Source organism: Neoarius graeffei, chromosome 19 (genome assembly GCF_027579695.1).
Source record: "Neoarius graeffei isolate fNeoGra1 chromosome 19, fNeoGra1.pri, whole genome shotgun sequence".
NCBI lineage: Eukaryota > Metazoa > Chordata > Actinopteri > Siluriformes > Ariidae > Neoarius > Neoarius graeffei.
In genome coordinates this window covers 21,198,909-21,212,999 of record NC_083587.1, presented here as the reverse complement: position 1 = coordinate 21,212,999, position 14,091 = coordinate 21,198,909, and the positions used below count along the sequence as shown (strand labels likewise).

Genomic DNA, 14,091 nt, shown 5'->3' with positions numbered 1-14,091 from the left:
TGTTTATTTTCAGCAAGACTTCCATCATGCCACTATATTGTTGTGCACCTGGATGTAGTACCCATCAACAAACAAGGCAAGGGTTATCATTTTATCGGATCCCGGTAGATGCTGACCGACGGAGAAGATGGATAGCGGCATACCAACGCTTGTGTAGTGACCACTTTGTTGGAGGTAAGACGAATAAAATTAGCCAGAAAAGGCATTACATTGCTGTTAACATTCTGTGGCGGCAAGTGTGTAACCAAATAGGCTAAAATAACCCATTGTAACCTCTTTGTTCTTCTGTAGTAGCTATTAGCTAACGACATTAGCTAGCGTTGTGTTCCTTTGCTGCTGGTAGACTGTAGGACAGATCAGAGGCAGTGTCCTACAAACAGCGCTTAATTTGAGGGGGAGCAAGCCGGAGCGCGCTCCGGAACCTCGGGCGTTGGCTCCGGCAGCTATTTACACTGGATCCGGTGATCCGACACCTCTTTTGACTATGTAACAAAAAAAATAATAATAATAATTAAATAAAAAAATGCAAGTTTATTTAGTGTTAATGTCTGATTTTGATATCTGTCTTGTTGGTGATTTCTCTCATGAAACGACATCCACAAAATATCTGCAGATGAACTTAATTTGCAGTGTTATTACAAAACATGCCCAGAAGCGCCGCGCAGCGCCGTGCCCCCTTCCCCCCCTCTTGTTTTCCCGCACCGGAGCCGCTCATCCTCTGCGCTTCGGGACCTCCCACTTTACAAATTAAGCACTGCCTACAAATAAGTGTTCAAAATAAGAGGAACATGTATTTGTCTCTTAAATCCAGGCCGTTCCCTGTAATCTGTAACAACGGTTGGAGAAAGTGATGGCAAATAGTGAGTGCACAAACCATAGAAGGTAAACTGTACACAGCGCCAGGGCAGTGTGATGGTATGTCTACTTTTAGATTGTGTTAGCTTATCAATGAACACACTCGTCACTCGATGAGTTTCACGTCTTTACGACGGATACTTAAATGTGTGTTAGGTATTATTGTTGCAGTCTAAGCAGTCATTGTAGCAGCTAGATGAGCGAGAACCGAAAGGGTCTGTGCCATAAACCGTTATTTCTGTACGGCGTTGCTAATGTGTCGTTACTGTTGTTATTTCTCCCTCTGCTCGCCCTGTAAATGCCCTACGTCGCTGGATAGCGAAGGTGTTTTCTGCATCTCGCTCCTTTTTCTTGTATGTTCTCCGTTTGTCGCCTTCCTCGCATTCAAACCAATTCGAGCCGAAGTCCGCTACATGTCCAAAATGGTGGTCGCGTTTACGAAGGTCACGTGACTGAAAAGGGTCTATAATTAGTTTTTGTATGTCACATAGCTGTTTCAAAGTTTTGGTGTCTTCAGTACCGGTATTATTCTGCGGTGTAGAAAATGGTAATATCTGTACTGTATAAATCACTGAAGGATTTAATTTGCACTTTGAAAATCCAGTGATTCATTGCACATCTTGTTTGTGCACTGTTGTCTTTGTCTATTGTCTTTTTGTTACGTTGTATTGTATAGCCTTTGTGTTAGATAGATAGATAGATAGATAGATAGATAGATAGATAGATAGATAGATAGATAGATAGATAGATAGATAGATAGATAGATAATCTTGCTAAAGGAGGTATGGCCTGTGTGTAAGTCTCAGTGCAGGGGCTGTGGCCTCTGGGCCTGAGAATCTTAGTAAGGGTGGTGTGGCTAAGCTAAATGAACATTGAATCACATTGTGTAACATGCAGCACAATGAAACCTATTGTATTTAATCACTGGTGTGTGTGTGTGGGGGGGGGGGTTAATTTATTTATTTTTTTTTGCACAGCACCAGGGTAATTAGTGTATTCACTGACATCTTTAATTTCCCAAATCAATATATACACTCCCAGAACACTTTTAATAGGCGTGCTTACTAATTTGTAATTATCTAATCAGCCAGTTGTGTGACAGCAGTGCAGTATCTAAAATCATGCAGATATGGACCAGCAGCTTTGGATAATATTCACATCAACCAACAGAATGGAGGGAAAAAATGTGATCTCTGTGATTTTGCCCATGGCATGCTTATTGGTGTCAGACGGGCTGATTTGAATAGCCTCTAGAGTTTACTCAGATTGGGACAAAAAAGGAAAAAAAAATAAAAACATCCAGTCAGCAGCAGTTCTGCAGAGAGAAACACCTTGTTGAGAAGACGGGTCAGTGGAGAATGGCCAGACTGGTTCAAGCTCACAGAAAGGCTACAGTAACTCCTAGAACCACTCCGTGAAATTGTGGTGCACAGAAAAACCATCTCAGAAAGCACAGCACATCGACCCTTGAGTAGGATGGGCTACAACAGCAAAAGACCATGTCAGGTTCATGTCTGTCAGCCAAGAACTGAAAGCTGCGGCTGCAGTGGGTGCCCAGACTCACCAAAACTGGACAGTTGAAGACTGGAAAAACATAGCCTGGTATGATGAATCTCAATTTCTGCTGCGGCATACAGATGGTAGGGTCAGAATTTGGCACCAGCTGCATGAATCCCTGAACCCAACCTGCTTTGTGTTAACAGTCCAGGCTGGTGGGGGTTATGTAATGGTGTGGGGAATGTTTTCTTGGCACACTTTTGGGTTTGTTTATACCAATCAATCATTGCTTGAATGCTACAGCCTATTTGAGTATTATTGCTGACCACGTGCATTGCTACCTAATGGCTACTTCCAACATTATAATGCACCATGCACAAAGCAGAAGTCATCTCAAACCGGTTTTATGAACATGACAATGAGTTCGATGTTCTTCACTTGCCATCCCATGGATCCACCTTTTGGGATGTGGTAGAACGGGGAATTCTTAGCACTGAAAGTACATCTGAAAAATCAGCACAAATTGCATGATGCAATCATATCAAGATGGCTTGGAATCTCTAAGGAATGTTTCCAGCATCTCGTGGAATCCATGCCACAGAGAATTGAGGCTGTTTTCGAGAGCAAACAGAGGTACTCAACAGGTGTGACAGATGTGTATGTTGGATACGTGCCACCTCTGCCTCCTAGACCCCTGCTTTGCATAGTGGCGTTCTCAGCCAAGTGGGGGAAACAACACTGGAGGGAATGAGAAGGAGCAATTTCCTCATTCCTGCCCTCATTTAATGGACTTTGAGCTTTGTCTGTTAATCTCAACTGTCCAACCTCTGTTCCTAATATTCAGTTCCAAGTGTTTAACCGCTCTTACTCCTGACACACACACACACACACTGACTCACTCACTCACGCTCAAACTCAGACACACCCTCAAGGTCTGTGATATTGCACCCAGTACAGAACAATGGGCTATTAAGTTTTAGTTGCACACCTGTCTGCTCTACTGCAGTTACAGGTATTTAATTCTTTAACCCACTTTATTGCAGAGATAATTACCATGAGCATTTGGCAAACGTTGGTTTAAAAAAAACAACAACCTTGAGTTACTGATTACACCATAATAAGCAAAAGAGATTAGCGAGTGAAATGCCAACAATGAAACACGACTAAAATTGAAATTCTGGACAGCCAGCAAACGGCACACGCAATTTGCTTAAAACCGTTATAAGGGCATCAGTTAAAAAGTAAGTGTATATAATAGTCTTTCTTCCCATGGAAGATGATTAGTGTCTGGTGTTTAAGCTAGTAGGCAAATGCAGCTTACAAGCCAGAGAACTTTTATAGCTAACACAATACTAGTGCTCACATGGCATTATTATTAGTAGTAGTAGTAATTAAAACGAAAAGTGTTCTTCACTGGTACATGCAGAAAGAGCAGACTTATGTGTCAGTGATTAATCTGCATATGGTATGTTAACATCCTGTCATGATGATCTTTCCCAGCTGCAAAGCCTGTTTTAATGTTGGCTCAATTGAGTCATTTAATATTCCGGCAATTTTGTGTTTCTGTGTAACTCTGCATAGTATTTATTGGAAACGTCTTGATTTGGCAATCGTAATATTTAACCTATGTAGTGAAAGTTCATTATGTCTACCTATTGAAACTATTCTTTAAATTCGTTTCTTAAGACAAGGAACTTGTCTTAAGAAACGAATTTAAAGAATAGTAATATTTAACCTGCAAGGAGTATTGGAGGATGATTTTTCCTGCTGTCTGGGGGAATTGGCTTGTTTCCTCCGTCAATTGGTGTGACGCTTGCTATTCACAGGAGTCTGTCTGTTCATGTTCATTCATGCACTCTGATGGCCACTTTATTAGGAATGCCTGTATATCTCACTCCTTCATGCAGTTATCCAGTGAACCAACCCTCAGTCAAACCAAGACTAGACAGGTGAAAATTGGAAAACTGTGTCTGTGCCTACTGGAGGATACCTCAGTGCTCAACATGGCTTGCATTGTGAGATGCTTTCCTGTTCACTACGGTTCCTAAGAGTGGTTATCTGCGTTATTATAGCTTTCCTGTCAACTCGAATCAGTCTGGTCATTCTCTGCCAACCTCTTTTATGAAAAAGGTGTTTCTGAAATACTCAAACCCATCTGGCACCAACAACCATACCACAATCGCATTCTTTTCCCATTCTGATGTTTGATGTGAACGTTAACTGAAGCTCTTGGCCTGTATCTTCACGTTTTTCTTCATTCTTGTGTTGCCTCTTGATTGGCTAATTGCATGGATGACCAGCCATTCCTAATGAAGTGGTCAGTGACTGCAGAATGGCATTTGATCTTTGGAATAATTCTCAGTTGCTGAGGAACATATCTGTTTATATTGCATTTTTTAAAATGATTATTTTAACACACTGTCGTAGTTACATGTACGGTACATCCAATGTATTTACAGTGCAGTTCTGCACTCTTAGGATTGCAGACGCTTTTATAATGTTAAACAACCTCGTTCCTTAGTGTCAAGGTTTGTATTTCTATTTTATTTACAATTTTTATTTTAGAACTATATTACAGTTATAGGCGGCACGGTGGTGTAGTGGTTAGCGCTGTTGCCTCACAGCAAGAAGGTCCTGGGTTCGAGCCCCGGGGTCGGCGAGGGCCTTTCTGTGTGGAGTTTGCATGTTCTCCCCGTGTCCGCGTGGGTTTCCTCCGGGTGCTCCGGTTTCCCCCACAGTCCAAAGACATGCAGGTTAGGTTAACTGGTGACTCTAAATTGACCGTAGGTGTGAATGTGGGTGTGAATGGTTGTCTGTGTCTATGTGTCAGCCCTGTGATGACCTGGCGACTTGTCCAGGGTGTACCCCGCCTTTCGCCCGTAGTCAGCTGGGATAGACTCCAGCTTGCCTGCGACCCTGTAGAAGGATAAAGCGGCTAGAGATAATGAGATGAGAGATTACAGTTATATGCTTTACTGTACTATATACCAGATGTTGTCAGCTGGCCCCTGTAGTCCAGAACTGTGACTACACTTGAACTCTGAACACTGCATCATCTCGGCTTTTGTAGCAGGATCCTCTGTTGTTTTATCCATTCACGTGCATTTATGTAAGTTATTGGAATAAAGGCAGCTCTACCAACCAGAGACCAATTACAGGGCTAGTGGCAAGTATAAAAAGAAGTATGTGCTTTTCTTTTCTCCTTTACCAGTTCAAAACAAATGTCTCGTCTATTCAGGGTTAATCAGAAATGGTAACGTGACATGCTGGTGAGGAAAAATAAGAACTAACTTCAAAAGAGAGATGGATAAAACGGGCTTATTTGGGAAATTATATGTATATCTGTTGGATTATAATTGATAACAGGAACTAACTTGTTTTGCAACTTTAAATGGGACAAATGCTTCTCGTCACTTGGGAGTCCAATTGCTTTGTCATCAGGAGATTATGAGTTTGAATTGCAGTGATGATAGTCATCCTTGGCTGAGACTCCAAGAGAGAATATTTGGCTGGGCTGTCAGTGTGGGAGGGATGGTGTTACTGTCTCCCCTGTCAATCACATGCTCATTTTCTACCAGGGCAGTTCTAGGGCCAGTTTGGAGCCAGTGCCTAATCTCAAAACAGTTCTTCACATTTCAACAGCCAAAGAACAGGCTCTCAGCCAGGAAAGCTGGTGTATCATCTTGTCTGCCTAATCCAATAGTTCGCCATTGATGTGTTTGGTGCTGGAGTTGCTGGGAAAGCGGAGACGTATACAGTGACATAGTGACATGACACTGTGGTGGCTCTCAAGGCCGTGGAAAAGAAAACCGGTTCTTGGAAGGTTCACAAGTTGTTCTCGACCAACTCCAAACCAGCACTAGCACCTAGTTCACATTGGTCGAAAGGGGGCATCAGTGACTCTGGACATCTGTGAGTTCATGCATGCAAATGACCAGGAGCAGTTGTTCGAAAAGATACACTTGGCAGTTGTTGTGTGATGGGGGGGAGAGAGAGCGAGACAATAGGCAAATTACCATATTGGGAGAAATGGGGTTATTAAAAAAAAAAAAAGTCCATAGATGTAATTGGTTAAAGGTATGACGTTATCAATAAATTAAGATGGTTATTATTGGCGCATTGGTGTGGTGTGTAATAATCACTGTAGTAACAGCAACTTTGCATCACATATGGCTGCCTCACATCACCCCACCATTGATTAATTTCCCATAACAGAATACCACAGAGTGTATTAGTGTGCTTCCATTCAGGAGGGGAAATGCAAGCTTTTTAACATGGACAATTTAACTATCAGGGTCACCTTTTAAAACTAAACATACATTTTTTGTTGTATTAATTTTGCAGAAATTTTTGCACGCTATATTTAGTTTTTGTGCCTTTTTTTTTTTGCATGGTTCATGTGTATCAATATTTCTCGATAAGCTGATACTGTATAATAGTAAGTGTCTTGACACTGTGTTCATGTAGAGAGCGTATTGTACAGTATAATAGAGTAGTGAGCTAAGTTAAGCCATATGTTCAGCCTTGCATATTTATGATGTGTTCTGCCCCTTCCCGTTTTTCGTTGCTTGCCTGGAGCAGACAGTTACCCCTGTTGCAGAAAATTTCCACACACCAGCATGTGGATCAGGGCCAAATAAAATGTTTCCTAACGGCCTCCGCACATGCCTCCCTCTTCCAGGTGCTAGATGCCATGACTTTTAACTCTGTTCAAAGGGAAGCAAGTAGCATAGGTGGACTCTGATGCAGAAGGCCAGAAAGAGGAGGGGTTGAGAGCTTTGGCAGGTCAAAATGTACCATCAAAGTGAAGGAAATAAAAGAAGAGTACAAATCAACAGGCTGAGGCAACAACCTGACTGAATTCTCACCAAAGATTTGTTTAATTATCCAGTTTTCATGTCCTCATCAGCTTTGTTTATTTATGATCCTGTCCTAAAGGTGTGTGCTCTGCAAACCAAGCAGTGTTTTGCAAAGGATTAGTGTCAAGAATTCACCAGTGTAGTGTTTTCTTGTTTTAGTGTGACCCAAACCTGAACTCATGCGTCATGAGTAGCCACTGCAATGATGAGGTTTTTATGATTATGACCAGCAGCTGAGTATAGAAAAGGCTATACTGTACGAATATTTGTCCATGCTGAAAAGAGGACATAAATACTGCTGTATTATTACTACACACACCCAAGCGCGCACTTTCAGACCTTCTCCTTGGTGTTGAGGGCGAGCCTTGTGGTGTTTTCCCCGTATCCTTGACCCCTGTTTGCCAGAGTGTCCTGTTACTTCCCTCTGGAGGTGCAAGTGTATTTACAGGTGTGTGAACCGGAGTGTTGTATTTATTTTAATCTCGCACCTGCATTTGTATTTGTTTGTGTTGTAGGAGCTCATTCCACTCATCCTGTGCACAGCCTGCCTCCACCCTGAGCCCAAAGAGCGAGACCAGCTCCTGCACATCCTCTTCAACCTCATCAAGAGGCCTGATGATGAGCAGAGGTGTGTGTGATGGAGACCATTAGTGAACAACAATTTGCAATTCTTGCTAGAGATTCTCAATCAGAATGAGGTCTGGACTGTGACTGGGCCATTGTAATACATTCAACTTCCTAGTTTTGAACCACGAAACTGTATTTTATGGTGCATCTTAAATCAGTGCATCTTAGCAGTGTGTTTAGGGTCCTCTAGGAAGGTGAACCTCTGCCTCACTCTCAAGTCTCTTGGGTACTAGAACCAGTTTCCCTGACCCTGCTGACGAAAAACATCCCCACAACACAATGCTACCACCACCATGCTTCACACTGGGGATGGTGTTGTCAGGCTGATGAGCAACAAATGCTTATTGACAGACTTCAACATCTTCCATTAGACTTCCCAGTTTTCTCTTCTTTTCTCAGTACGTGGGAGCAAGATAAAATTGTCTGTGGTAAATGCTCATGCTAAAACAAGTTGTTATAAATTAGGTGGAAGAATCGCCAGAGCTTTCCTAGAACCTCTTTGAAAAGTTACAGAGTGCACCTTTATATAGGCGAGACAAATTTGTTTATGTAACATATTTTATACAAAAAGGCAAAAAAAAAAATTCAGACTTGATAGGATGGTGCATATCGGAGATCTTCTGGTGGCTGGTTCCTGCTTTGAGCTGCATTTAAACTACATGCTGTCTCAACATGCTTGGTCCCTGATCTAAGCCCTGCTAGCTAGTGATCTGAAATGCATGATAGGTTTTTCTTTGAGTAGATCTGGTATGTATGCATGCTATTGTAGGGAACTTGCTACTGGAATAAGATCTCTAATTGTGCCTACAGACTGTGAGATTTCAGAAATCATTATACGTTTATTGCAAGCCACACTGTGCGATATGAATCTAATAAACTTGGGTATGACATCAAATTTGATGTATGTAGACTGTATGATGATGATACCTACTGAGTCATAGGCTACAGTGAAAGTCAATATACAAGAACAAAATGTCAGCAGCATGCGTCATCCATCTGTGCTGATATCGTAGGAAATAATGAAGCTAAGAAAGAATCAACCCCTTGCTGATATTTTAAGTTCGTTTCTTAGACAAGGATTTTTTTTTAAGCTTGTTACCTCGTTAACAGTTTCGGCGAGAATCTCCCGCCTTCTTCAGAAACAGTCACCAGATGTCGAGTGGTGACGTGCCTTATCAGCTGATGTTGCGTTACGGAGGCGTGAACGTCCTGCCCAATTTGACAGGTAGTTCACGCCTCCTGCTGTCAGGTCGCTCCCCCAGGACGGCGCTCCAGGTGTGCGACAGCGCGTACGCTCCCTCATCCCGGTTCATCGTCCTCTGCGCCCGCTTACGTATCTCCACTGCCTCTAAAATCCAACGCTGGAATCTATTTTCTTCAGCGCGAAGAAAAAGCAAACCAAGAAAACCTAAAATCAGCCATTTCAGACCACTGTAAACGGCAAAATCACATAATGAATTGGGAAGAGGCCAGAGTCATTCGCGCTGAAGAAAATAGATTCCAGCGTTGGATTTTAGAGGCAGTGGAGATACGTAAGCGGGCGCAGAGGACGATGAACCGGGATGAGGGAGCGTACGCGTTGTCGCACACCTGGAGTGCCGTCCTGGAGGAGCGACCTGACAGCAGGAGGCGTGAACTACCTGTCAAATTGGGCGGGATGTTCACGCCTCCGTAACGCAACATCAGCTGATAAGGCACGTCACCACTCGACATCTGGTGACTGTTTCTGAAGAAGGCGGGAGATTCTCGCCGAAACTGTTAACGAGGTAACAAGCTTAAAAAAAAATCTTTGTCTAAGAAACGAACTTAAAATATCTGTAATAGTTAGATATAATGAACATCCACTACATACAAGCCCTTGCTGGTTTGGCACCAGTGTTGCATTGATCATTGCATCATTTAATGCTGTGTTTTTAGTGGTCGGTTAGTAGATATAGGTCGTAGCAGCCGTCACATTGTGAGATGGTCATCCTAAATTTCTTACGCTGTCATTGGCTATTTTTGAACCTCACTGTGTGACATAGGACCACCATTTTGGAGCCACGACCACATATATTGCCACGTTTCTTTGATGTTGGTCATCTTTCATCTGGAACAGCCCAAAATCTCAGTGTATACCCGCCATCAGGCAAACTGAGTAACATTTGAAAGGCGAACTGAGTAAAAGATGCAATAGGAATGAAAAAGTATGAGTAAGCACTTCATTTCCCAGTATTTCTCGGTTCTCGACTAGACCCTACTTATTACTCATCAAGCACTCAAGTGTTTTAGGATGTGTTGGATCTGTCTCGTCACTTACTGTTAAAAAGCAGACGAACTGCTCTAGAGCTTGACTGCATTTACTTGTACTGTAGGAAACACCAAAATACACTTTATATTAAGTGGCATCAAGGCTGTTTTTAACATAACTTTCATTTCTGTGGTGGCTGCCTCTAACACTCCACTATTGTTTCTCTGCCTCCTTCAGACAAATGATCCTTATGGGCTGTGTGGCTTTTGCACAGCATGTGGGCCCAACGCGGGTGGAGGTGGAACTTTTACCACAGTGCTGGGAACAGGTCGGCTCTTTCACCCCAAACCACAAACACACATACAAGCGCACACGCATACACTATAGTGTGTATGCGATAAATTTGGCTCTGCTCTTCAGTATAGCATTTTGAATAAAACAATCAACCCTTTAATTAAACCCCCGAAGTTAAACCGGTCAGTGCTGAATGTCAGCTTTAATTTGACAGTATGTGCATCCATTTTGCCACCAACCCCACTGTGCTGCAGTTCAGAGACAAAACTACACAAATTGTTTATTTACAGTTCTATATGCTGCCAGGCGAAAGCTTTTGGACATGTATAGAGGACTTTCACGTGATGTCATCCTAACTGCGGATTTGTTTATGCAGCTGTGTTGCCTGCTGAGCTTTGTGTTTGCCAGCGACTGTCACAAGTGTACGCGAGTGATTGCGAGCCCAATTCAGTAAACATTTACTGATAAACTTGTAGAAGTTACATCTTAAAGAACAATGCCAGAGACCTGTAGTGCTTCTGGATGTAATAACAGACGTGGAGATAAGCCTGGTTTAACTTTTCACCTCGTCCCAGCAAACCCAGAAAGACAAGAAAAATGGCGAGCTGCGGTTAAATGTGAAGACTGGATGAGAAAACATTCCTGTGTGTGTGGAGAACATTTTATATCAGGTTGGTGTGAAAGCTCTGTGCATTGTTAAAGGAACAGTCCACCGTACTTCCATAATGAAATATGGTCTTATCTGAATTGAGACGAGCTGCTCCGTACCTCTCCGAGCTTTGCGCGACCTCCCAGTCAGTCAGACGCAGTCAGACGCGCTGTCACTCCTGTTAGCAATGTAGCTAGGCTCAGCATGGCCAACGGTATTTTTGGGGTTGTAGTTAGATGCGACCAAACTCTTCCGCGTTTTTCCTGTTTACATAGGTTTATATGACCAGTGATATGAAACAAGTTCAGTTACACAAATTGAAACGTGGTGATTTTCTATGCTATGGAAAGTCCGCACTATAATGACAGGCGTACTAACACCTTCTGCGCGCTTCGGCAGCGCATTGATACGGAGCTCAGATATCACTGCGCTGCCGAAGCGCGCAGAAGGTGTTAGTACGCCTGTCATTATAGTGCGGACTTTCCATAGCATAGAAAATCGCTACGTTTCAATTTGTGTAACTGAACTTGTTTCATATCACTGGTCATATAAACCTATGTAAACAGGAAAAACGCGGAAGAGTTTGGTCGCATCTAACTACAGCCCCAAAAAATACCGTTGGCCATGCTGAGCCTAGCTACATTGCTAACAGGAGTGACAGCGCGTCTGACTGACTGGGAGGTCGCGCAAAGCTCGGAGAGGTACGGAGCAGCTCGTCTCAATTCAGATAAGAGCATATTAAATTATGGAAGTACGGTGGACTGTTCCTTTAAAATATAGATCTGGATGTGGGCTGAGGATGCGATTTATATTTTATTAGACCTAATGCTTGGCTTGAGCAGCAGCATGTTTATGTACTGATAATGTAGACAAGGCTAAACACCATAAAATATCCTAGAGCTCAGCCCTGGCTTGTTTATGACTGTCAGAAGTCCACGTTTAAGCTTACCTTTGTCATAATAAAGTATTTTTCTTTCTTGGGAATTTCCCAGAAAATTCCGGCACGAAACCTGTCTCGAAATATTGGTAGCCATCTGTACTTTTGTGTGCCTTTAGCATGTCCGGTGTGTTTAGAAGTTCCAAATACTAAATAGTTCAGGATGTCGTAGTGTCCCAAATCTGGTAGCTGGTTTGCCGAACACTTCAAGTGGAATAAATACATTTGTGGGTAAATTTAAAAGAAGCAGCTTTTATTTTATTCATGTGTACATTCAAGCACAGCGAAATTCCTCCCTGCATTTAATCCATCTGAAGCGGTGAACGAACACACACACACACACACACACACACACAGAGAGAGAGAGAGAGAGATGTGCAGAATAAATAATAAATAAATATGTTTGTGAGTAAATTTATATGGATCTGTGATGCCTGCATGTTTCAGCTTTTGGATGTAATGCAGTCTGCTGGTATAAAATAAATTTTTAATCGTTTCAGAGAGATTGTACTGATTGCAGTCATCTCGATTTTTATTATTAACTGTTGTGGATGGGTGGTTTGTATTTATTTATTTATTTATTTATTTGCCTGGCAATATGATGGACGTTGCGTGATAAACAAAAATTTGTGATGTCGGTGAAAGTCCTCTATCTTTTATTACAGTTTAATCATTATTATAAGCACAGACCTAACAAAATGGTACAGAATTGCAATGAAGGCTAATGTTTGTGGAACTTTATTATCCACTCACACTCTGATTTTAACTTTTTTTTTTTAAATCACTTGGAATACAAAGGAAATTTTAATTTAAATACAGTGTTCCCACACGAGGACCAGTCAAACAGACCTCACAAGTTGTTTTCTTCCATTCACATTTGATTCTCATAAATATGAGAAAAACAGACGTAGTGTACTCTTTACAGATGTGTAATATCCCGCTAGGTCATCAAAGCGATAGTGTGTGATGATCATAGTCCTACTAACGCCCTCTGTGAGTTTGTTCTTAGCCATAAATGCCCTTGTAGTTTTATTTAATTGTGAGTATACACCTGTTTATCTTAGCTACACCACAAAACAGTAATTTTCAGCTCCGTCATTGACTTTGGCAATAAGATGATCAGGCTTGTGAGGGGGAAGCTGGTAAACACACTGCAGGGAAAGCAATCATGTGGTCAGGCCTCTTGATCATGTTGTGTCTTCTTTGACTTGACTGGTTTTCTGTGTGTATGTGTGTCTATGTTCAGATAAACCACAAGTACCCAGAGAGGAGGCTGCTGGTGGCCGAGTCCTGTGGAGCGCTGGCCCCCTATCTACCGGTAAGACTCCATCATCTTACTGGCAAGACTACATCACACCCAGGATGTCATCGGTTCCATCATCGAATCCCATTTAGTACATTTTAAGAACGTTTATAAACCTTACTTTGTCGAAATTTGTCAAGATTTCCCAAAATGCATTCGATCCACCATGATGTGTTTTTGCTTCTATAATTTTCTACACTTTCCTGGATGTTGATTTTTTTTTTCCCCCCAGATCATGATTAACATCACCTTTTTCAAATTGCATCATTATTTAATTGTTTTACCTCATTACTAGCCCTAAATTGCCATGTCACAACTTTTTTTGTGGAATGTGTTACAGACTTGAAACACAGGAATGGATGTATATTAAGAAATGAATTGAAGTTGACCAGACAGAACATGAAATATCTTGGGTTCACACTGTCCTCTGAATTTACTTTCACTTGTATTCAGTGGCGAACCGTTATTATTAGAGATGGGGACTTGAGCTCAATCAAAACTTAGCCAGACACCAAAAAAGCAACAGGGCAAAGGATTTTGCAAGGGATTAGCGGCAGGTTGCCAGGTCGCTCTGTTGTGTGTGTAGTTGTAGATGTTGATTTTTTAAAAGTAACTAAGTAAATTTACACAGGGAAATGAATACTGAAGTCTGAGTGAAAACCACTGCGGTGAGCGCGTATGTGGAAGAAGATTCTGGAGACAGAAATCTTAGTTTCTCCATCGTTAGCCTGTGCTGCTTGCTCTCAATAGCACTGGCTTGACCGCTTTATTAGCATTCGCTAACGCTACACGGGCTGGAAGGTGACTTCACTGCTGTGCTGACTCACTGTTAAGCTCGCG

General features: G+C 42.1%; 1 protein-coding gene across 6 annotated transcripts in view; it reads left to right on the top strand.

Moving 5' to 3' along the window:
* Positions 1-14,091, top strand: part of relch (RAB11 binding and LisH domain, coiled-coil and HEAT repeat containing) — a 121,484-nt gene that overhangs the window by 72,118 nt on the left and 35,275 nt on the right. For all 6 annotated transcript variants that reach the window (XM_060899857.1, XM_060899856.1, XM_060899855.1 and 3 more), the window contains 3 exons: positions 7,727-7,839; positions 10,306-10,396; positions 13,195-13,266. In XM_060899857.1, the coding sequence (XP_060755840.1) occupies positions 7,727-7,839; positions 10,306-10,396; positions 13,195-13,266 (276 nt within the window). The remainder of the gene's footprint in view (positions 1-7,726; positions 7,840-10,305; positions 10,397-13,194; positions 13,267-14,091) is intronic.